We start from the raw sequence: 24645 nt of genomic DNA on the forward strand, positions 1-24645 counted from the left end.
TTAAACGTATCAACTTACCATCGCTATAGTTCAAGGAACGAACATTTCTGTGTCTTGACATGTTGTCAGCAATATTAACATTATCAGTGTAAACAACTACTGCCACTGTCACTTGCTACACTCTTATTACGTGCAGTCCTTTTGATACTATTTTATAAACACCAAAGCAGTTGATGAAAGGACACGATAACAGAAAACATTCAACAACTGCGTCACACACCACGACATCTGTGTCAAGTACAAGCTGTTGGGTTAAGGACTTTCCTGACAGTATTATAACCCAATGTGTCGCAGATATATACATAAAAGATTATGATTTTCAAGAAGGCAGTAAATATTTATTTGTGTAGATACAAGCAATCTCTTGATCATTAGATAAATCCTGCAACAAATACTACAACTCTACATAGACTAGACATATCTTTACGCAAAACATTTCGTACCTTGTGTTTACAAACTCTAGTGAGGTGGGAATACGAGAGGTTAAGAAATATGAGTTTTGCGAGAAATAAACTTTCGAAGCTATTTCGACCATTAAATGTTCTACCGAAAAACGTCGAAGTGCAATACGATGGAATTTCGAAGAGTCAGAAGGTATTTTTGAATTTTTAGGCAGTGTGATGTCAATCATGTGCGTTGACTTGGTTTTCTTTTCTTTTTTAATCACTAAATATTTGCTACATTTGAGTACACATTGCTGGTTGTGCATATCTGAACGCTTTGCATTAATAGCGTAATAGAGTTTTATGGCATTGCAGCTTTAATGATTCCATCCCCATCAATCAATTCACTTGATGTTTGTGCGTTTTTAATTCATTTAACTCATTAGTTTTGTTTGTTGATTAAATTAATCAGGCGATTCTGATGCGTCATTCGATGCTGCACTGTCAATATTAAAGATGCTGCAGTTGCAAACTGCCGACTGTGTCGACATTTGAAAAACAGTTCATGATGTTCCTCTTGTTCAAATACTTTTGTACTCCATCGCTTCGCTGTCTGTGTCGCCTATCTCCGATGTTTCCATGGCAGGAACATAAATAATTAAGGAATAAGAGACGTGTGTCGGGCGAGGGGGAGAGCCTTGCCTAACTTAACCAAAGGTAGGACAGGTAAACACCACTGCAGTCACCATGAACTTCAGTAGCCTAATGCCATTGAGGATGTTACATCACATGTCAAACAGATTTGGGATGAAGGCGTCTTTGTTAACTGGAAAATAAGGAAAGCACATCCCTCCCAAAAGGAAAAACACAGTTTCAGTGTAAGCTACATGGCAATGAGATGCATAGCTGTTCTACATCTATACTCTATGAACCGCTGTCAAGTGCATGACAGAGTGAATGTCAGGATAGCTTCTGTCTGCCTTCAAGAGTCTGCTGATGCTGGCAGTAACGAACAATGTTTCTAGCATGAATGCACGTGGTGGTGTTAATGTACTCAGACAAGCTGAATTATTGTGGTAAGACTCTGTAGCTCCTTGAGGGAACAAAATGTTTTTAAACTTACAAAATACTTTCAACAAAATTGTTTATCCATCAGTGTGTGGAAATACCTGACCCAGTGGGTGATAGTCATGCTGATCAGGCCGTACATAGTTAACTCATTCATTCACATATGGATGTTTGCATGGATCCACTGAGTGGGGTAGTGCAGTGGTTAGCACACTGAACTTGCATTCGGGAGAACGACGGTTCAAACCTGTACCTGGCCATCCTGATTTAGATTTTCAAAGATTTTCCTAAATTGCGTAAGGTAAATTTTGTGATGGTTTCTTTGTATGACCATTTTCCTTTGCCATCCTTCCCTAATCTGAGCTTATGCTCTATCTCTGATCATGTCATTGTCGATGGGATGTTAAACAATAATCTACTCCTCCTCCTCCTCCTCCTCCTCCCACTTGCAGGGATCTCTTCATGAAGGCCATTCTTCAAGAATGCTGACTGTGTCAAATTATACTTTAGTTAGTTGAAGCAGGCTCCTTTTGTAAAATATCCTAACAAACAATTACATGCTAATCTGCTCACATCAAAGATTATGAGAATTATTCTAGATTACTCTGTTGCTGTTTATTATCAGAAAAGAAACTACTTTGGGGAAAAACACTGTTCTTCCTGGTAGACTACCAAACTTCTGTTTGCTCCACCAATACTTCAAATTGAGCATTCATTCATTCAGCTGTAGAGATTCTCTATTGTATGGACTTAGATAAAACATGCATGATTTCCATTGTACAGGGTGTTTCAGAATGAATATATGGGTTTTAAGGCTTTGCAGCATTTATTACATTAAACTTAGAATTATAAATAATACATCAAATGAAAGAGCAACTCAAACCATTTTTCTTACATGTGTTCAAATTGAGCACCATTTCTCATACATCTAGTTGATAGGCATGTTTTTCCCAAACCTTGATTAGTGAGTCTGGAATGACTGCTGCTACAGTGCTGATTTTGAAGTATGGTAGATGAGCTGGTAGCAGAGTCACATATGCATCATGCCTTGTGAACACCAAAGGTAAAAAAATGGATGGTGACTGGGTGTGACCATGGTGGTCATGTACCCCCCCAAATTTTCTGCCAGAATATGGATTGATTGATTTGATTGATTTTATTTCGTGCTCCATAGGCCCAACTGTGTTTGCTTCACAAGGACATGGAATGAGTCAGTTTTTTACAAATACAATATGATAATGTTATAGCATATACATAATTATTTGAATACATAATTATATAAAAATTTAAACAGTTAACTCTTTGAACAGCAGTACAGAATAAAGACGGTACATATTTTCTTAGAATCATTAAAGCACTACAGAAAAACAGATACGGGCCATTCCTTGCCAAGTGGTCTAATATCGAGAAATGTTCCTACATGACCATCATGGATTTTAATGAAATTTTGTATGATCATTCACACATGTTCTCAATGAACACTGGTAAAGCTTCAGTTTCAGAAATTCAATACTTGCAAAGATATAGTCACTTGTTTGAAACCATAGCACAGCTTCCAATAGTGCATCCTTGAATTTTCAGCAACTTTGAGATGATATATCTCTGTAAGTATTTGCATGAAAGAAACAAAACTTGGCCATCTTATATAACTTTTAGAGCCCTTTAAAGTAAAATATTAAGAAAAGGATTTCTGAGCAATTTTCATATAGATAATTTGAAGCAAAGTTGGGCGGAAAAATAGCTGTTTAAAAAAATGCGAAATTTAGTTTTTTATATCTCCAAAAGTATTTGTGGGATGTACATGAAACTTTGCGCACCATGACTCACCAACACAAGGTCTTAGAACATAAAATTTCATTCTCCTATTGCTTTCCATTATTTCACAAATGTAGGGTGAATTCAACAATTTTTCAAAAAGTGCTAAAAATGGGTATTTTTAGTGAAAATTTTCAAAAAAATGTTTTCTCCAAACTCTTCTAAACTATGGTCATTAGAAAGAGAATATTCTAAACTATCTAGAAAAGTGGATTTGGTTTTGCAATGCAAGCATATAAGGCCCTAAAAAGTAGCATCATGAAAGAGGCGCACTGGAAGTTTGAACACATTTTTCTGGCACTCAAATTATACCTGAAACATTTTATTATGCCTAATAAATGTTTATTAGTGCCTTTAGTAATTGAAATAAAAAGATCTGGTAAATAGGCAATGAGACTGTCAGAAAAACTTGAAAAGCCCTTCTGCTTTTATTGTAAGTGTTCACCTGCATAAAACTCTTCTCATTTGTAAAAGAAGAAGACATAGAAGAAGAAAGAAAAAAAGAGAGAGAGAGAGAGATCATAAAGAATTCAATGAATAATAGCTTCATATTTTTTGTACTTCTCAAAATTGTAAATATTTACAAGTGGAAAATGAAGACCTAATTTTTGGATTCAATTGTAAAAAAACATTTTTTTCCAAAAAAGAATTGGTTTGCTTGAATCATGCATCAAGTGATGTAAATTTTCCAATCAATATTGCAGAGATTTTAATACCTAGGTGTTGTAACCTGTGGATTTTTGTTTTAAAGTTATTAGGGAAACATGTGAAATTGGTTGGTTAAACATCTAAGAGTATTAATTTTGTATTTAATCACACATTAATGTAGCCTACTACCTTGGTAAATACGTAACCACTAGTTTCACAGACAAAATTCACAAGATTCACTGTTTATAGGAAATATAATGGCAACAATTGCTTTAACAATCAGATTGTTTCATTATTGTGAGCCTTGTTTCAACAATCAGTATTTCAGTGGTGTGTTTGCAGCATAGTGAGTAGGTTCTCTTGACTGAGTGTGGCTTGTTAAGTGATTCGTAAGACCATCAAAATTTCTAATCTAATTTACAATAAATTGTTTTGATTGTGTCTTTTATAGCATATATGTCTTTTAGATTTTTTCATTGGTATTATACATTGTGTATAATTTCATTCAGTAGCAATTTGTCTGAAATTTAAGCAGATTATAATTTGCACTTAGAGGCCAAATACATTATTCATTACTGATTAGATATGGATGCAGAAGGGAACAGCATACCTTCCTGCTCAATTGGGCAAGGAGATAGTGGAACAAAGTGTCATGTCACTTTCTTTGCCAAAAAAGCTACTTTAAAATGGTTTACGGATTTTGGTGATGAGAAGAAAGAGTTGTTGGTCTGACATTCTGAAGCAAAGCTGGACAATACGCCTCAAGTTTGCCTACACCATGAAGCCCTGTTATTGACACAATACAAGAAGAATTAAATAATAGCTTATTGTCTATCGGTATTACACCCCTGAAGAGAACAGTAAGCTACAGAGATAAGCCCCAATAAGTGAAGACGAAAATTCAAAAGGCTCAAAATGTGATTAAAAACAGAATTGTAAATGCAATTGGAGTAAATCGGCAAATTGAAGATGCTAGTGAAATTAAGGAATGTGGAAAATGTGCCGACTATGCACATTTTCTGACTGAACTGAAAGCCAAGACCCAGAATGCAATTCATAAAGAACAGATGCAAATTTTAACCTTGGCACTTGTAAGTTGGACAGTCAGACAAACAGCCACTCAGTTCAGCGTGTCCGAAAGAATGGTGAAGAATGCTCGAAAGCTAAAGGCAGAGTAGGGCATTCTGGCACTTCCCGAAAATAGTCAAAGCAGGAAATTACCAGCAGAAGTTGCTAGTAGAGAGCGATTTTTTTTTTTTTTTTTGAAGACGATGAGTATAGTAGGGTGTGCCCTGGAAAAAAAAATAGTATTTCAGTTAGACATTTAAATAGAAAGACATACATGCAGAAAAGATCGTTACTTTGCAATTTACGGGAAATGTATGTTATCTATAAGAATATAAATGGTCCAGAAATAGGGTTCTCAAAGTTTTCTGAACTTAGACCCATGGAATGCATGCAGTTTGCATCTGTGCAATTCACCAAACTGTTAAGCTTATGCTTAGCGGAGCTGGTATATGTGAAAATTATAAGGAGATTCTCAGCAAGGCAGTTTGCAGTTTGAACTCTAAACAGTGCATGCTACATCGCTGTGAAAGGTGTCCTGGGCCCGAAGCTATAGCATCTGAAATTGCCAGCTATTTCCTAGATCATGAGCCACAGGAAGTTATTGTGTTTAAGCAATGGATGCATACCGATCGGGCCACACTGGACACGAAGCAAATGGTAGTGGATGAATTTATTGAAGATGTAAAAAATAAAATATCGAGTCTGTCATGCCATCATTACATTGCCAAGCATCAAAGCTTGCATCTTAAATGCCTTAAATGTCATCTGAAAGACGAAGAGCTTGTTGTCCTAATGGATTTTGCAGAAAATTATTCTTTTATCATTCAGGATGCTGTGCAAGGCTTCCAATCAACAATTCATCCATTTGTTATCTACTTTTGTCAAAATGAGAAAGTAGAATCTTTAAGTTTTTGCATTATCAGTGGTTGTTTGCGGGGTGACACTATTACAGTTCACGTTTTTATCAAGGAGCTCATCAAATATATAAAAGCACGGTTTGCACAGATATCCCACATTCATTATTTCAGTGATGGCTCCAGTGCTGAATATAAAAATTCCAAGAAATTCCTAAGTTTGTGGTATCATAAGAGTGATTTTGGAATGACAGCCGAATGGAATTTTTTTGCTACTAGTCACGGGAAATCACCTTGTGATGGGATTGGCGGTACAACAAAGCAGTTAGCAGCAAGAGCAAGCTTGCAACTGCCACTTAATGGACAAATTCTTACTCCCCTAGACCTGTTTCACTTCTGCTCTGAAACCACTAATGGAATTAAATTTGTTTTCATCAGTAAAGACGAAATTGAAAAAAATATTGTGTCACAAGAAGAGAGGTTTAAACTTGGACAAACTGTAGCAGGCACTAGAGTAAATCATCACTTTTTACCTATTGATGAAACAACAATTCAGGTTAGCAGAGTTTCAAATGATTGTTCATCTTTCCTAGCTAAAGTGGGTCACAGTAATGAAGGAGGCATATTAATGTCTGCTCTCCAACCAGGACAATGTGTTGTATGCATCTATGAAAATGTGTGGTGGATTGGAAATGTCTGTGAGACCTCCACAGAGCAAAGGGATGCATTAATAAACTTTATGCACCCTCATGGTCAAGCAAATTCATTTTATTGGCCACCAAGAAGTGACAAGTGCTGGGTTCCGGGACACCACATCATTGCAGTTATTCCAGCTCCATCAGTAAATTCGTCTAGCCGACAATACACCATTCCTCTTGATATTCATCAGAAAATTAATAGCGCATATAAAAAATTGAAATAGGTTAGAGGAAAAAATCTAAGGAACCCAAGAGTGCCTTCTAATTTTACACAGGGCATTTAAATAATTTTACTATCAGGCTTGGGATCCTGTGGTAAAGAAACCCACCCGTGGCTGTTGTTACTAAGCTATCGAGCGAGGTCCCTATGGCAATGGGATTGCCGGTTTTCTCAGGTGAAATTGAAATGAAACTAGCAGTGGTTAAGCCACCGTGGACCATAGCACTTCTTTTCCATCAGTAAACTGGTCATTGTGTGTGTGTGTGTGTGTGTGTGTGTGTGTGTGTGTGAGAGAGAGAGAGAGAGAGAGAGAGAGAGAGAGAGAGAGAGAGAGAGAGAGGGGGGGGGGGGGGGAGGGGCAATTAAGAAATAACATTGTTTCTGTTTTTTTTTCTTTTGCAATTCAGACTTAAGCTAGGTCCTATTCTTCAGGACTCCTTATTTCACTTATCCCAGACATTAATAAACATGTATAAGGCAAAATAAAAGATTTCAGGTGTAGTTTGAGTGCTAGAAAAATGTGTTCAAACTTCCAGCGTGCGTCTTTGATGATGCTACTTTTTAGGTCCTTATATTCTTGCATTACAAAACCAAATCCATTTTTCTAGATAGTTTAGAATATTCTCTTTCTAATGACCATAGTTTAGAAGAGTTTGGAGAAAACATTTTTTTGAAAATTTTCACTAAAAATACCCATTTTTAGCACTTTTTGAAAAATTGTCAACTTCACCCTAGATTTGTGAAATAATGGAAAGCAATAGGAGAATGAAATTGTATATTCTAAGACCTTGTGTTGGTGAGTTATGGTGTGCAAAGTTTTGTGTACATCCCACAATTACTTTTGGAGATATGAAAACTAAAGTTCGCATTTTTTTAAACAGCTATTTTTTTGCCCAACTTTGCTTCAAATTATCTATATAAAAATTGCTGAGAAATCCTTTCTTAATATTTTAGTTTAGAGAGCTCTAAAAGTTGTATAAGATGGCCAAGTATTGTTTCTTTCATGCAAATACTTACAGAGATATGTCATCTCAAAGGTGCTGAAAATTCAAGGATGCATTATAGAAAGCTGTGCTATGGTCTTAAACAAGTGACTGTATCTCTAAAAGTATTGAATTTCTGAAACTGAAACTTTATCGTGTTCATTGAGAACATGTGTGAATGATTATACAAAATTTCATCAAAATCCATGAGGGTCATGTGGGAGCCACTAGATCACTTGGCATGGAATGACCCATACAGAACTCAAGTTAAATAACATTCTTAGTGACATTATGTCAACTTGTATTATATAATATTAACATTTTACAAATTATTTACTTAATAATTCATTTAGACTGTAAAAAGCTATATCCAGCAGAAATATTTTTAGTGTTTTCTTAAACTTACTCTTGTTATGAATCTCTGTCTTTAATTCAGGAGGAAGAGCATTGAAGAGTTTTGTTCCAGTGTAGTGGACACCCTTTTACCTCAAGCTCAAATTTCTATGCTTGCTGTGAATGTCATTCTTGCTCCATATGTTATGCTCATGATAATTACTGTTTGATTGAAATATCTCTATATTTTTACTGACAAAACACATGAGAGGAAAAATATATTGGCATGTAGTTGTGTATATTTTACGTTTTCGAAAGCTATTTCTACACAAGTCTCTTGGGTGCAATCCACATATAACTCTTAAAGCTCACTTCTTAACAATGAACGCTTTCCTTGCTAATGACTGGCTGCCCCAAAAAATAATGCTGTATTCAACGAGTGAGTGAAAAGCCATAGTATCCCACTTTTGCAGTGTTAGGTTCAACACATTTAGTGACAACCCATAAAGCATACTTACCAGAGCTAAGCCTCGTACAGAGATCTATAACATGTGAAGAACAGTTCATTTTGTTGTCAATGTGCACTCCAAGAAATTTTGTTTTTTCCATACCAAACCACACAAAATGACGAAAAAAACCACAACATAAAACTCTCCAAATTCCACTAAACACAATATCCTCTGGAATCGAACACTTCCCTTGACCTATATAGTTCAACAGCAGCTCCCAATCCCACAAATTGGAGTCGAACACTTCCCTTGACCTATATAGCTCAACAGCAACTCTCGATATTGGAACACCCACAGCCACAACCACACATTGTAATGGAACACGTCCCTCAACCCCAGCACACAACAAATACACTAAGAACAAGAAAAGTAAAAACTTACCCCAACAAAATGCTAAGAACAAGAAAAATAAAAACTTACCCCAACAAAATTCCAGCACCGCAACCTAGGATACAGCTTGACAAAGAGTTACAGCTTCATCATCATTGGGCATGCAACCAATCTGTTGAGTTACTAGTAGGAAGTGTTTATTAAAAATCTCAGCTACACTTTTGGGGTTATCTACTAGGGTACCTTCATATCTGATTCTATTTACACCTTCTTTGCTTGTTGTAGCTCTTCCTGTTTCTTTTTCTTCCTTTCTTTTTTTCACGCATTGTTTTTATTATTATTAGAATTATCTATTTTCTTCTCATAATAAAGGGCTATTAGTTTGTTTAAAATTTTATATTATGATCTATAGTGTTCCCATTTTTTTACATCCTTACATAATTTTATTGCAGCATAATTTCCCTTTTGGTTTTACATGACTGTTTCATACCTTTTGTAATCCAAGGCTTGCTTACAGAATTAGAAGCACTGTTTCCGACCCATTTCCTTAGAAATATTTCTTCAAAAAGAGCACAGAATTCATTTATAAAACAGTTAAATTTAATATCAACATTATCAAGGCTACATACTAAAGACCAATCCGTTTGCTGCAATCTATGGTTGAAAGTTTCTTTTGCCTCTTTGTTCATTACTCTTATGAATTTCCATTGAGGAAGTGGCAAAGAAAACCTTCAGTTTAGGAAAATCTCATTGGAACTGTACCATCTTGTGGGGATTAGATGTGCCTTGTATGTGTTCACATTCCCATTTAGGTGAAATGGCAATTCATCTCTGAAGACAACACAATCCAGAAAATCTTCATTGTCACGCAGCAACATTTCATTTGCAAAGTTGGCATGTAAACTGTAGTCTGTAAGCTTGTGAGCTTGTACCAAGTGCAAACAATAAAAACATAGTTGTAAACATCTCCTTAAAAGTCTCCAGATAGATGTCACTGGAATTGCTAATTCATGACTAGCCTCCCAAACTGATTTCCTGGGGCTACACATGAAAATCTCTTACTCATTCTGTATGTTCTTCAGTCTTTCTTGGTCATTCTGTACTCTTTCTTTTGCACACAAACAAAACTGTTTGAATTGCTGTTTCTTTTGATGTATTAGTCACAACTATAAGTCGATCATAATAAATGCTGCAAAGCCTTGAAGCATCCTGTATTTGTACATACAACATTACATGTGCATCTCTTAATACTCTTAAAACTTTATCATCCTTAGATGTATACTCATCATCAATGCATGCAACTGCCACTATTATATCTTAACAAAATGAAAAAGAAAATTTGGTTAAATCACACTTGAATGCTAACATAAATTACGCTCTTATCTTGACAGTTAATTTACTTCTGTTACCTACACCAACACACTCACTTCCACCAGTACCTTCTCACCTACCTTCCAACCTTCTCTTAAGTTCTCCTGCATACCTTGTGTGACCAGCTCTCCTGGAAACACTCCCAATTTCAAGTCCCATTCTGGTACTCAGTTTTAACGTGCAAGGAAGCTTCAAGTTTATTACAGTTATTACAATGAATCCTGTAGTATTACATAGATAGTATTAATTCATTTCTTATTAAGATATGTATGCCTGAGGTTCTATTACAGAAAAATGAAGTGTAAGCATGCTTACATTAATAAAATATAACCATCCACACAAATAAGGATCTGGTATTTATCTGAGTGTTACAGGTGCATGTACATTGTACATACGGATCATGAACTGTTCTATAAATGTAGTATGACCCTCGCAATAGGAACTGCCTTCCATTTTTTAAGGAAAACAAAGTGCTGACCATCCACTAGATACTAAATTTATGAAAAGAGGTTTTTTTTTTAATTTAGACGCCCTAAAAAATTATTTTAATGCTTCTTTCCTCAGATACCGGCAGCATACTGGCGCACACCATCACAAATTGGTCACTGATCTGAAATATTTTGTAACACCCATCATAGCTATCTGCTGATCAGCCAATTTTTGCACCTATTTCTTCATCTTTAGAGGTTGTGTGAAACTAAATAAAGCTCATTTTACTGAATTTAACGGATAGACTATGTTAAACCAGCCCATAATATCAATAAAAAAAACTTTATTTTGTGACGTCTCAACTTTGTTCAATGAATTATCAATCAGCAAAGGTTTACTTTCAGTATTCTGTACAAAGAAGTAGATTGTTAATAAAAATAATATATGTATAGTAGGGACCCGGAACAACCTTGAGGCACTCCACATATGATGGTAACCCATGTTGTTGATGCTGGACATCATCTTCACTACCCAATAAAAATTTCTGAGGTACAAATCAAGCTACTTCTGGGCTGCACTACTTATGTGTTGTACTTAACTTTCTGTAAAACCCTGTGTCCGTTAAGAGACTTCTACCAAATGTTTTGTTATCGACATTACACACTGATCAGCCAGAACATTATGACCATTGACCTACTATCAATATAAACCCATCCAGGTGATAGCAACATCACCTGGCAAGGAATGAACACCAGTCAGACACACACACTGTGGTATCAGTGAGCATGCTGTCCATGTGTGGAATGGGGAAGGTGCACAGTCTATCTGAGTTTGACCGAGGGCAGATTGCAATGGCCCAGAGGCTTCGCACGAGCATTTTGGAAACTGCAGGACTTTTCAGGTGTGCTGTGGTGAGCATCTTCAACATGTGTTGAAACCAAGGTAAAACCACATCCAGACATTGTGGGGTTGGGTAGCCATCCTTCATTACAGATGTTGGATGTCATAGGCTGAGCAGATTAGTAAAACAAGACAGGCGGCTAACTGTTGTGGAACTAACATCAGACTTTATTACTGGGCGGAGTACAAGTGTGTCTGAACACGCATTTCATTGAACACTCCTAACGATGAATCTCCGTAGCCGACGATCCATGGGTGTGCCAATGTTATCACAAGGGTACATGACCATTGGCATTGGATGTTGGTGCAGTGGTAGAGCATTGCTTGGTCTGATGAATCCCGGTACCTTCTTCGTCAAGTGGATGGAAGGGCATGAATCCATCGTCTTCCAGGGGAACAGCTCCTTGACACCTGTACTGTGGGACAGATACAAGCTGGCGCATATTCATTATGCTCTGGGGAACATCCGTGAGTCCAGTGGAGCTCATCCAAGGCACCACAATGGTCAATAAGTATCATACACTGGTTACAGACCATGTACACCCTTTCGTGACGATCGTGTTTCCTGATGCCAGTGGCATTTTTCAACAAGATAATGTGCCATGGCACAAGGCCAGAAGTGTGATGGAGTGGTCTGAGTAACACAGCAGTGAGTGCCAGTTGATGTGCTGGCCCCCAACTCGCGAGATCTGAACCTGATCAAAGACGACTGGGATGTGCTTGAACGTGGCACCAAAGCTCATCGACCTCCTCCCTGTAATTTGTGGGAATTAGGTGACTTGTGTGTGCAGAAGCGGTACCAGGTCCTTCCAGCAACCTACCAATTGCCTCTGTTACCCATGCCAAAGGTGGACATACCAGCTAGTAGGTAGGTGGTCGTAATGTTCTAGCTGATTACTGCATAATATTCTTACTGTGAGCTTCTCTAAATAAATACTTTTTTACCTTAGGTGCATAAACTTCTAAGACTGAGTAGAAGTAACTGGCAAGTCATTGTATGTGGACATTTCATCTCAGCTAGTACTGATTTAGGGCACTTAGAGTCGATGAGCTCTGATGCCACTTTCAATCACATCTCAGATGTCTTTGATCAGGTGCAGACCTGGCAAACTGGGGAGGCAGCACATCAACTGGAACTCACCACTGTGTTCCTCAAACCACTCCGTCACACTCCTGGCCTTGTGACATGACACATTATCTTGTTGAAAAAGGAAACTGTATCTACTATCTAGGAACAGCTCTGATGTTAGTATTGTAATGCATTACAAAGAATATTGCAAAACATTGAAGCAAGTAATCGAGAAATAGGAACAGCTTTACTGTGAGAAAAAGACAATTACATTGGACAACAAAATAAAAACTATATGGGATGTAATGAAGAAAGAGACAGGTGGGGCCAAAAAGGAAGAGGAACAGATAGCTCTAAAAATGAATGAAACAAGTGCATGTAGTGTCGCAAACCTCTTAAACAAGCACTTCATTTCTGTCACTGACAGCTTGGGGTTGTCAGGTTCAATGAGCAGTGCAATGGAGCATCTGAGACCAGACTTTAAAAATAACTTCAGTAAAATGGAAATGATACTCACGTCTCCCAAAGAAGTAGCATCCATCATAAAATCCTTAAAATCTAAGCATTCTAGTGGGTATGGTAACAGACCAATGAAGTTAATCAAAGAGTGCTCAAGTGAGTTGAGTTCTGTCTTAAGTTACTTGTGTAATCAGTCTCTTATCAGCAGAACATTTCCATACTGGTGCTAATATGCTGAAGTTAAGCCTCTTTACAAGAATAGGGGTAAAGAGATACCATAAACTATCAACCAATTTCATTTTTGCCGGCTTTCTCAAAAATATTTGAAAAGGTTGCGTTCAAGCGTCTCCTTAAATATCTGACTGCAAAAAATATATCATCCCCATAGAGAAAGCTATTTACACTTACAGTGAGAATGTACTTAATTAATTAGGTAATAAATTAGAGGCTACTGTCATTTTCTGTGACCTGTCAAAACCCTTTGACTGAGCGAACCACGCGATTCTCTTAAGTAAATTAGAATGTTATAGTGTCACCAGCAATGCTGCGATGTGGTTTGAGCCTTATCTAACTAACAGGAGACAAAGGGTGTCATTACAAAATACCTGTGCAATAAGTAGTCGGTCTTCATCTGATTGGGAATTAATTACATGTGGTGTCCCTCAAGGTTCCATCTTGGGTCCATTGCTTTTTCTTGTGTTCGTTAATGACCTCTCATCTGTCACATTGCCAGATGCTAAGTTTGTTTTATTTGCAGATGATACAACCATTTTAATAAGCAGTATGTCAAGTACAGATTTAGAAATAGCTGCTAGTCAAATTTTCACTGACATTAATAAATGGTTTAAAGCGAATTCACTGTCATTAGACTTTGAACAGGCCCACTATATGCAGTTCAGAACCTGTAAGAGATTTCCTTCCAGTATGTGTATAACATATGAAGACATGCAGATTGAAGAGGTTGAAAGTGTTAAATTTCTGGGATTACAACTCAATAATAAATTCATTTGGGAAGGGCATACCACAGAATTGATCAAGTGCCTAAACAATTCTGTATTTGCAGTGAGATGTAAGAGATACAAATTTAGAACAACTTGCATGCTTTGCTTACTTTGATTCTGTTATGTCATACGGGATCATATTCTGGGGTAACTCATCAAACTGAGAAAAGCTTTTTAGCATTCAAAAGCACGTAATAACAATCATTTGTGGTGTAAATTCAAGAACATCATTTATAAACCTGTTCAAAGAACTTTGTATTCTAACCACTTCTTCTTTATTCCTTAATGAAATTTGTTGCAAGTAATACATCTCCGTTTCCAACCAATGGGTCAATACATAGTATCAATATTGGGATTAAGAACGATCTACATAAAGACCTAAAATCACTTACCTTGGTCCAGAAAGGGCTCCAATATTCAGGAACCCACATTTTCAATAAATTGCCAACAACGATTAAAAACTTAGTTTCAGATAAAGCACAGTTTAAACAGAGTTTGAAAGACTTTTTGACAGGCAACTCCTTCTACCTCTACATCTACATTTACATCCATACTCCGCAAGCCACTCGACGCTGCGTGGCGGAGGGCACCCTGAGCACCTCTATCAGTTCTCCCTTGTATTCCAGTCTCGTATTGTTCGTGGAAAGAAGGATTGTCGGTATGCTTCTGTGTGGGCTCTAATCTCTCTGATTTTATCCTCATGATCTCTTCACGAGATATACGTAGGAGGGAGCAATATTCTGCTTGACACTTCGGTGAAGGTATCTTCTCGAAACTTCAACAAAAGCCCATACTGAGCTACTGAGCCTCTCTCCTGCAGAGTCTTCCACTGGAGTTTATCTATCATCTCCGTAACGCTTTCGCGATTACTAAATGATCCTGTAACAAAGCGCGCTGCTCTCCGTTGGATCTTCTCTATCTCCTCTATCAACACTATCTGGTACGGATCCCATACTGCTGAGCAGTATTCAAGCAGTGGGCGAACAAGCGTACTGTAACCTACTTCCTTTGTTTTCAGATTGTTTTTCCTCAGGATTCTTCAGAAACCGTTCCCCTCCCTGGCTACTCCGTGGGAGGAACGTAAGTCTCAGGGTGGCAGTAGCAGTTATTCACCCCAATTCTTAGTTTGTACGAGAGCTGATGGGGAGTCTTTTCTCTCCACAAAGCCTCAGTTCTTCATCAAACATTTAGAGGACAAGTTTGTGGAGGTGGAGGGCTTGTCGAAAATGCGCTCTGGGTCAGTCCTGATACAAACGGCATCCTCTGCCCAGTCACAACACTTACTCACTTGTGACAAGTTGGGGGATGTTGCCATTACGATCACACCCCATAAGAGTTTAAATATGGTCCAGGGAGTTATTTACCATAGGGACCTTCTTTTGCAGTCTGATAACGAGCTGCACGCCAATTTAGAGCGCCGAGGTGTACATTTCGTCCGCCGTTTTTATTCGGGGTCCGAAGGAAAATCAGTTTGCTACCGGTGCCTTCATCTTGGCCTTTGAAGGGGATACATTACCAGAAAAGGTCAATGTGATGGTCTATCAATGTGACGTTAAGCCCTATATCCCTCCCCCAATGTGGTGCTTTAAGTGCTGGAAGTTCGGCCATATGTCTTCTCGCTGTACTTCCAGCCTCACATGTTGAGATTGCGGACGCCCATCACATCCCAATACTCCATGTGCCCCGCCTCCCATCTGTGTCAACCGTGGGGACTACCATTCACCTGCCGAATCTTCCAGAAAGAGTGTAAAATCATGGAATACAAGACCCTGGACGGACTGACCTATACTGAGGCCAAAAGGAAATACGACCGACTCCATCCTGTGAGAATGACATCTTCGTACGCCGCTGCTACAACACCTGTGATAACCCCGTCTGTTTCTCGAATTGCGGCCGGATCGACGAGTAGTAAAACTCCTCCTGCCCCCTCGCCAGTGGGGAGCTCTACCCACCGGGTTGCTCCTGTGCCAAATACCTCAGGAGCAACACCATCTCACCCATCGGGGACGTCCGTCCCCACTTCTAAGCCAGAGAAGTGTCCAACTTCTTCAGCTTCTCACGCTCGCAAGGGGTCCCTTGGGTCCCTCGCTTCCCAGGTTTCCACCAGCGGGAAGGCTGACGTCCGACAGTGGCATAAGTGCCCTTAATCAGCTGGTCGTAGGGCTTCACGATCCTCCTCTGTCCCGGAGACTGAATCGGTGAAGCCCTCCCAGCCAGTGCAACCCAAGGAACAGCATGAGAAACCCAAGAAGAAGAGCTCTAAGCCCAAGGAACACGCGGTAGCAGCCATCCCACCGCAACCTTCCAGCTCTGCTTGTGAGGACGAGGTGGAGATTCTGGCGTCCGCTGAGGACCTCGATCTTGCCGGTCCCTCAGACACCATGGATAGCACTAGCACAGGTGCTCAATCAGAGGCGGCAGGTGCCACAGCGGTGTAATGTGCCTTCCAAGTCCCGTAACACCTTTCTCAGACATGGACAATACCATCCTATAGTGGAGTTGCAGCGGTTTCTTCCAACACCTAGCTGAGCTCCGCCAACTTATCAGCCTTCACCCTTTCTTCTGCATTGCTCTTCAGGAAACTTGGTTTCCAGCAATGCGAACCCCCGCCCTCTGTAGCTATCGGGGTTATTATAAGAACCGGGCAGCTTATGACAGGGTGTCTAGTGGCGTCTGGGTATATGTCCTTTAACTCTTTTCACAGCGAGTCTGTCCCTCTACAAAACCCCGTAGAGGCTGTCGCTGTTCGGGTGTGGACGCCACAAGCTGTTACCGTCTGCAGTCTTTACCTTCCACCGGATGGTGATGTTGCGCAGCATGTCCTGACTGCGCTGATAGCCCAATTGCCGCCACCTTTCTTGTTACTGGGCGACTTCAACGCCCATAACCCTCTGTGGGGTGGGTCGGTGGCGACAGGTCGAGGCGCCACCATTGAGCATTTATTGGCACAGCTCGTTCTTTCGCTTTTAAATAATGGTTCCTTCACACACTTCAGCGTGGCGCATGGCACATACTCCGCCATCGACCTTTCGATCTGCAGCCCTAGCCTCTTACCGTCTGTCCAATGGAGAGTGCATGACGACCTGTGTGGTAGTGACCACTTTCCAATCTTTCTGTCACTGCCACAGCGTCAGTCTTCTGGGCACCCTAGCAGATGGGCTATGAATAAGGCTGACTGGGAGTTGTTCTCCTCCACTGCCGCTATTGAGCCACTCTCTTAACGATGGCATTGATGCGGTGGTTCAATCGGTCACCACCGGCATCGTTACTGCCATCGAATCTGCCATTCCCCATTCGTATGGGTCCCCTCGGTGGCGGACTGTGCCTTGGTGGTCGCCTGAGATCGGTGAAGCGATTAAAGATCGCCGGCGGGCGCTCCAGCGTCACAAGCGCCATCCCTCCATAGACCACCTTATTGCCTTCAAATGGCTGCGTGCGCGGACCCGCCTCCTTATCTGCCAAAGCAAGCGGGAGTGCTGGGAGCGGTATGTGTCCACCATTAGCCTCCATGTCACTCCATCTCAGGTCTGGGCCAAGCTTCGATGCATCTACGGCTATCGGACCCCTGTCAGCATCCCTGCGCCCTCACTGGATGGAGCAGTTTGTACTGACTCCGACGTCTTTGCAAACTGCTTGGCAGAGCATTTTGCAATGAGTTCTGCTTTTGCGAATTACCCCCTGGCCTTCCACTCCATTAAGGAGCGAACGGAACGTCAACGCTTTTCATTTCACACCCACCATCCAGAATCATACAACGTACCATTCAGTGAGTGGGAATTTCGCAGTGCCCTAGCCCCTTGCCCTGATACCGCTCCTGGGCCGGAAGCATCCACTGTCAGATGCTGAAACACCTTTCCGTGGACTGCCAGCGATGGCTCCTCGACCTTTACAACCGTATTTGAGTCGAGGGTGAGTTTCCATCCCAATGGTGGGAAAGTATTGTTGTCCCCATTCTGAAACCAGGGAAGAACCCTTTGGAGGTGGACAGCCTCAGCAACGTTCTTTGCAAGTTGCTTGAACAGATGGTGAGCCGGTGCTTGAATTGGGTACTGGAGTCTCGGGGCCTTCAGGCTCCGTCTCAGGGTGGGTTCCGTAAAGGCCGCTCCGCCGCCGACAATCTGGTGAGCCTGGAGTCGGCCATCCGTACTGCCTTTGCCCTCCGTCAGCACCTGGTCGCTGTCTTTTCCCACATGCAGAAGGCGTATGATAAGACATGGCGTCATCCTAACCTTTCTACGCTTCATGGATGGGGTCTTCGGGGCCCTCTGCCGAACTTTATCCGCAATTTTCTGTTGTATCGTACCTTCCGCGTGCATGTCGCGGCCTCATATAGTTCCTCCCAAGTCCAGGAGAACGGTGTGCCACAGGGTTCTGTTTTAAGTGTCTGCCTGTTTTTAATAGCCATTAACAGGCTCGCTGCAGCTGTGGGAAATTCTGTCTCCGCTTCCCTGTTTGCTGACGACTTCTGCTTTTACTACAGCTCTATTGGCATTGCAGCTGCTGAACGTCAGCTACAGGGTGCAATGCGCAAGGCACAGTCTTGGGCTGTAGCGCATGTTTTTCAGTTTTCGGCTGCCAAGACCCGCGTTATGCATTTCTGCCGGCGCCGAACAGTCCATCCGAGCCGCGGCTTTATCTTGACAACGAACTTCTTGCTGTGGTGGAGACCCACAGGTTTTTGGGTGTAGTTTTTGATGCCCGTTTGACTTGGCTGCCTCATATTCGATAGCTTAAACAGGCGTGTTGGCGGCATCTAAATGCTATGAGATGCTTGAGCCACACCCGCGGGGGCGCCGACCGATCTACCCTGTTACGGCTCTACCAGGCATTAATCCAGTCCTGTCTTGACTATGGGAGTCTGGCTTATGGCTCAGCATCCCCATCTGCATTGCGGGTGCTGGACCCAATACAACTTGCCACTGGTGCCTTCTGGACTAGCCCTGTGTACAGCATACTTGTGGAGGCAGGTGTCACTCCACTGCGATTGAGGCGCCAACATTTACTGGCCACTTATGCTGCCCATGTTTTTAGTTTGCCCAGGCATCCAAACTATCGTCTCCTGTTCCCGCAATCGGTCGTCCATCTACCAGAACGTCGGCCCCGGTCAGGTTGTATGATCGCGGTCCACGTCAAAGAGCTTCTCTCCAGGCTTCGGGTTTTCACTGTTCCACCTTCTTTCCGGGCCACTTTGCATAAACCCCCATGTTGTGTTCCTCGCCCTTGCCTTCGGCTCGACTTGGCATGGGGCCCGAAGGACTCAGTCCCTCCAGAGGCCTTCTGCCGCCGCTTTTATTCCATACTGGCCACGTATCAGGGCTCTGGCATTCTCTGCACCGACGGTTCGATGGTTGCTGGTTGTGTCGGTTATGTGCTAACTCTAGGGGACCATTCCGAACAACATTCCTTGCCGGATGGCTGCAGCGTTTACACTGCTGAGCTGGTCACCATCTTTCGTGCCCTAGAGTATATCCGCTCCTGCTCAGGTGAGTCCTTCATTATCTGTAGCGATTCCCTGAGCGGTTTACGAGCTCTCGACCAGTGTTTTCCTCATTCTCGTCTGGTGATTGCTATCCATGAGTCCCTGCAGACTCTTGCCCGTTGCGGGCGCTCTGTGGTCTTTGTGTGGACCCACGGTCATGTCAGAAGCACTGAACATTGTGTTGCTCCATATGTGATATTTTTCCAGTCTATATTTAGTTTTATTCCTGTGGTATCGCTTGTTAATGTTACCCTCATCTTTCCATTACTGAAATACGACTTGAACCATGCAAGAGGGACCCTTCGAAGCTTTTCCATTTTAATTTTGGTGTTAGCAGAAGAATTCTAAAAAATGTGGAGCATGTGCATGTTTAATGGCTTCTCTGGTAAAACACTCTGGTTTATATATAAGTAAGAATTTACAGCCTGTGGCATTTGCACTAATTCCATTAAGTTATTTTGTAAAGAGCACCTTCTTGTTCAGAGTGCTACAGCATATCTGTAGTAACCCACTGGGTTGCTACACCTATCACCCATAGCAAATTGAGTCAAGCCAATATAGCAAGTGTTGTGCATGCCAGCATTCAAATGTCAGATCCACAACTACCTTAGACAGCCACCAGATGCAGCCCACTCACTGATCACTGTCACCAGATCCATCATGCATCTTCCTAAGGTTGTGTTCGATAGACGTGTAAATTACTTTTCTTGTATTCTTGTTGATTTCTCTCCATGACTTAATAAATTGGATCACTTTATGGCCCCGTGTTTTGTTGTGTTTCTAATTAGAACACATGTGGGGACATTGAGGGTCAAATTTGCACGTGTTTCAGATATTGTACTTTTTGTGCCATTTGGCTCTTCAATGGAGGCTTTACTCTGATTCCTTTTGCAATAACAGCAGTCGCATACATCCATGTTGGAACAGTTGTTAGCTACATTGACCCAGACTCAACTGGCAGTTGTTCACCTGCCACTGCCCCCCACCCCCACTTCCACCCCAACCCCAACCCTCTATGGTGAATCCGCAAGACTGGGATGCTTATGAGAAGTGACTTCACAATCTTGCTGAGGTTCACAGTTTCCAGACTTCCATTGTTTATTCGGTTCATGAAATTTCCCCACAGGGCGTACATTCCATAGAACAACATGTTGTTGCCACTACAGCTTTGCCTCATCTGTCTAATCGATGAGAACTTCAGGCATTCATCGCCAAAGTGGTGTAATATCGCATTCCCAGGGAAGTACTGTTGCCCACCCCTTGCACATGCTGCTTTGGAAAGGTGCTCCTTTTGTTTTGTCTGCAGCCTGTGGGCAAGCATTTGTGCAGCTTAATGATACTCTTTGCTCTTTGCCATGTGTTGCAACATTTCAGTCCAGCAAGAATCTGGTCCTGGCTATGAACACATCCCAGAACGGGGCAGGGATGGTCTAGGCCCTTCACCATTCAGATGACTCTGAATAGTCTTTTGCATTTGCATCAAAATCACTTATCTTGGTCCAGCAACATTATTTTCATGTGGGGGAAAAAAGGTCTTGCTATTGTCTAGGCCTTAAAAAATTTCATGTGGAATTGTGTGCTACAAAATTTCATTTTGTTATTGACCACAAGCACTCAGCTTCCCTGAAACACCTGTTGGCATCCTTACCATCAAAGCTGCTGACCATCTTCAGCATTGGGCTCTGTTGTTGTCCCCATGCAATTATGAGATCCATTTTTGTCTCACATTCCAACATGCAAACACCGACACTCTGTCCAACTCCCCACAGGCCCTGACCCCTCATTTATCCAAGAGGTATGCTTTGTTTTCAACTGGATACAGAGGTGAGGAGGAACATGGTGAATGCTTTCCCCATCATCAGTTCCTATATTGCCTCTGCCGTGGCAGCATATGTGGTGCTCCAGCAGGTTGTACGCATGATACAAAATTGGTGGCTTGACTGATCATTGGACCCACTTTGGAATTTTTTATGCTTTACGCCATCACCTCTCCTTCTTGGATGGGATTATTCTCCTGTCAGCACAAGGGTTCACTTCTCGCATAGTGTGTCCAGCAGCTGTGTGGTGGAAGATCCTCCATTTCTTACATCAGGGTCTCTGGGGGCCTGCCACACAAAACTGTTGACGCCCAGCCACAAATTTTGGCCAGGCATCGGCTGAGGGATGTAACACCTTGTGATGGCCTCCCACAACTGCTCCGGTCAACTAGCTGCTGTGCCACTCACTGTTTTTTTTTTTTTTCTCCCCCCCCCCCCCACCCTGCCGACCCTTACATACACAACTTCGGGAAAGAGTCCACATTGATTTCACTGGTCATTTTTAGACACATCATGGTTATTGGCAGTTGGTGCTTTTTCTTGTTTTCCTTGTGTCACTCATATTAGCTGTCTGTGACAGTAGACGTGACTGGCAGGGCCTTTCTTGTATAATCTCCGTAGAAAGCTTACCTTGCCTGGTTTTGGACAATGGTACTCAGTTCATGGACAATATTTCAAGGACTTCTGTACACACAGTGGCATTCGCCACATCTTAACACCTCCTTACCAGTTGAGGTGATGCAGAACTGCTTATCCGAACATTTAAGACATAGATTCTCAAGTACATAGAAGATTTCATGACCAAGGAGGCTCTCACATTGTTTTTAAGCTCTTACAGAACAACGCCAATTATGACCAAGAGTCCTGCCAAGCTTCTGCAAAGCCATCAGTCACAGACACCGCTCAGCTTCTTGCTGCCAGAAACGCATCTTCCAGCAGTGAAAGTTTTATTGACATTGTTACATGGCGCACTAGTCTGGGCCAGGGCATTTGGATGCTGTCTTCACTGGATTCCAGCCATCATTCATTGCCAGTGCAGTTGCCACATTGTCGTGGTTTGCACAAAAGACTGACTCATGGTATGCCACCAGAACCAGTTACACTCCAGGATGGGAAGCTAGATCTCCACCACCAGAGCCCCACCTCTCCAGTCCACCATTATTGCTGCCCTTGCCTGCACATGTTGTCATGGATTCTGTTGTCCATATGGCTCCCATCCCCCTGTTGCCAGTGCTGTCCACAGGTAGCCCTGACATCTGCTGGCAGTGGGGTGCCCTCATCCCACTCACTTTCGTCTGTACGCACTGATCTGGGCATATCAGAAACATCTCATGCTTTTGGCTGCCGGCCCCAGCATTTCTATGGATGTCTCAGTCACAGCATTTGCTGATGGCAATGCTTGGTCTTTCCCCTGCATGAAAGGAAGAGTCTAGTAACCCACGAGGTAGTACACCTACCATCCACAGTAAGTGGGGCCTCTACAGCAAGCTCAGTGTGCGCCAACATTCAAAGGACACACCCACAGCTACCCAAAGTGTCTGCCAGGGACAGTCTAGTGATTGACCACCATAACCAGGTGCTCCCTGCACACACAGCACTATACCAGCATAAGAGCATGGTCCTCTGGAATCCCAGTTGTTAAATGTGTTCGAAACATGTAAACTACTTTCATTTTATTATTGTTGATTTCATTTCATGACCCAATAAATTGTATCTCCTTTTTTTGTTTGCCATGTGTTTCCTTGTGTTCCTAGATAGAACGATCTTAAGAGACTCACAGCTGGCCATTGCAATTGCTCCATTGTAAAATGGCATGCATTCAACTCCAGATTAGCGTGGATATACATATTACTAGGATTTCAGCACAATTTCACAAAATATATATGAAAGATGATGCCTGCTTATTTTATAGCAGAAAAGATTATACAGTGTGTGTCACGTACGAACACCGCATTTGAGTGTTGACTGTGTATGAAAAGATCGTGTTGTGTCTTGTGTAAGAAGAGAAACATCTACTTGCACATGTCTGAATTCGACAATGGCTTTCTCACTACTTCTTATAGCTTTTGCTCAAAGAGTGGGTAGCAGCACTACACTGCCCCCCCCCCCCCCCCCTTCCTCCTTGGAGTCCCCCAAATCTTGCTCTGACATGGTTCTCTACTGTAATTACCTTCATCTTTAATCTGCAAAATAAGGACATAATACTAAATTGACTACTCTTAACTACTATGCAATTGCTCTATTAATCTGCAGCTTTGTAACTCTGTCTATCATACCTTGCTTGGGGGATCCAGTCTATAGGAACTTGAATTATTGCTGCATTGAGTTTCCACACAATTCATTATTTCCTCCACACACACACACACACACACACACACACACACACACACACACACACAATTCATTGTTTCACATACATCAGATCTAGGCAGAGCAAGATCAGTCACCACAGCACTAAGAACTATGACACTCAAGGTCATGGTTACCTTACATATACCATCCTGATACTATTCCACATGCTGCAAGAAATGCTCTAGAGTGATCTGTCCCTCCTGTACTGCTACCGTCTGACTTAGCAAATAGTCCAGACTAGGTTGCCAGGTGTCATTAAGGAAGACATGGTTTTGTTTGGATATCATTTGCAGAGGTTTGTCTGGCCAATACAGGTGCAGCTGTGTCCCATTCAACAGAGAACTACCATAATAGTAGCTGATAAATGAAATGTGGGTCCCATAATATCACACCCATGAATTTCACTTGCTCATATAAATTAGCAGCCACTACTATGTTGTTACACACTGAGTGTACACAATGTAAACCTGCTCTCTGGAAATACAGTTTTGGTTCGGTCACTTTTTTTGGCAAGGGGATCCCTCTTATTTACGTCTGAACAACTGCATGATGCATGTGCTCCCACCTGTCAAAATCTTTTGGTCAGATATATGGTGACTACCCCGCTCTGACACCGCTGAAGGTCACCCTTGGTCATCAACACTTGTCAGTTTCATCTTCTGCCAATTGTAGCACCTCTTACTCCCTCACTTGCACAAATCAAATGAAATATCATGTTGCTGGGGCTCCTCTCATGTAGACCAGTCGCCTGGTGCGAGTGTTCTGAGCTGGCACCACTTCGGTGACTTTCGTGTTGATGTGGATGAAATGATGATGATGATGATGACAACACAACACCCAGTCCCTTAGCAGAGAAAGT

The 24645-nt window shown here is 41.7% G+C and overlaps 2 protein-coding genes across 4 annotated transcripts in view; one reads left to right on the plus strand and one right to left on the minus strand.

The window, feature by feature from the left end:
- The window catches only part of LOC126266961 (protein HBS1), a 200830-nt gene extending 200535 nt beyond the window's left edge, over nt 1-295 (minus strand). The window contains exon 1 of one of the 2 annotated variants that reach the window (XM_049971683.1): nt 19-295. In XM_049971683.1, coding sequence (XP_049827640.1) covers nt 19-61 — 43 coding nt within the window. In that variant the 5' untranslated portion in view covers nt 62-295. The remainder of the gene's footprint in view (nt 1-18) is intronic. The other variant, XM_049971684.1, reaches the window with a different exon arrangement.
- Nucleotides 296-474: 179 nt separating this feature from the next.
- Nucleotides 475-24645, plus strand: part of LOC126266962 (probable proline--tRNA ligase, mitochondrial) — a 102042-nt gene continuing 77871 nt past the window's right edge. Inside the window, exon 1 of one of the 2 annotated variants that reach the window (XM_049971685.1) lies at nt 475-594. In XM_049971685.1, the coding sequence (XP_049827642.1) occupies nt 493-594 (102 nt within the window). In that variant the 5' untranslated portion in view covers nt 475-492. Of the gene's footprint in view, nt 632-24645 lie in introns of both variants that reach the window. The other variant, XM_049971686.1, reaches the window with a different exon arrangement.

Source organism: Schistocerca gregaria, chromosome 4 (genome assembly GCF_023897955.1).
Source record: "Schistocerca gregaria isolate iqSchGreg1 chromosome 4, iqSchGreg1.2, whole genome shotgun sequence".
Lineage (NCBI taxonomy): Eukaryota > Metazoa > Arthropoda > Insecta > Orthoptera > Acrididae > Schistocerca > Schistocerca gregaria.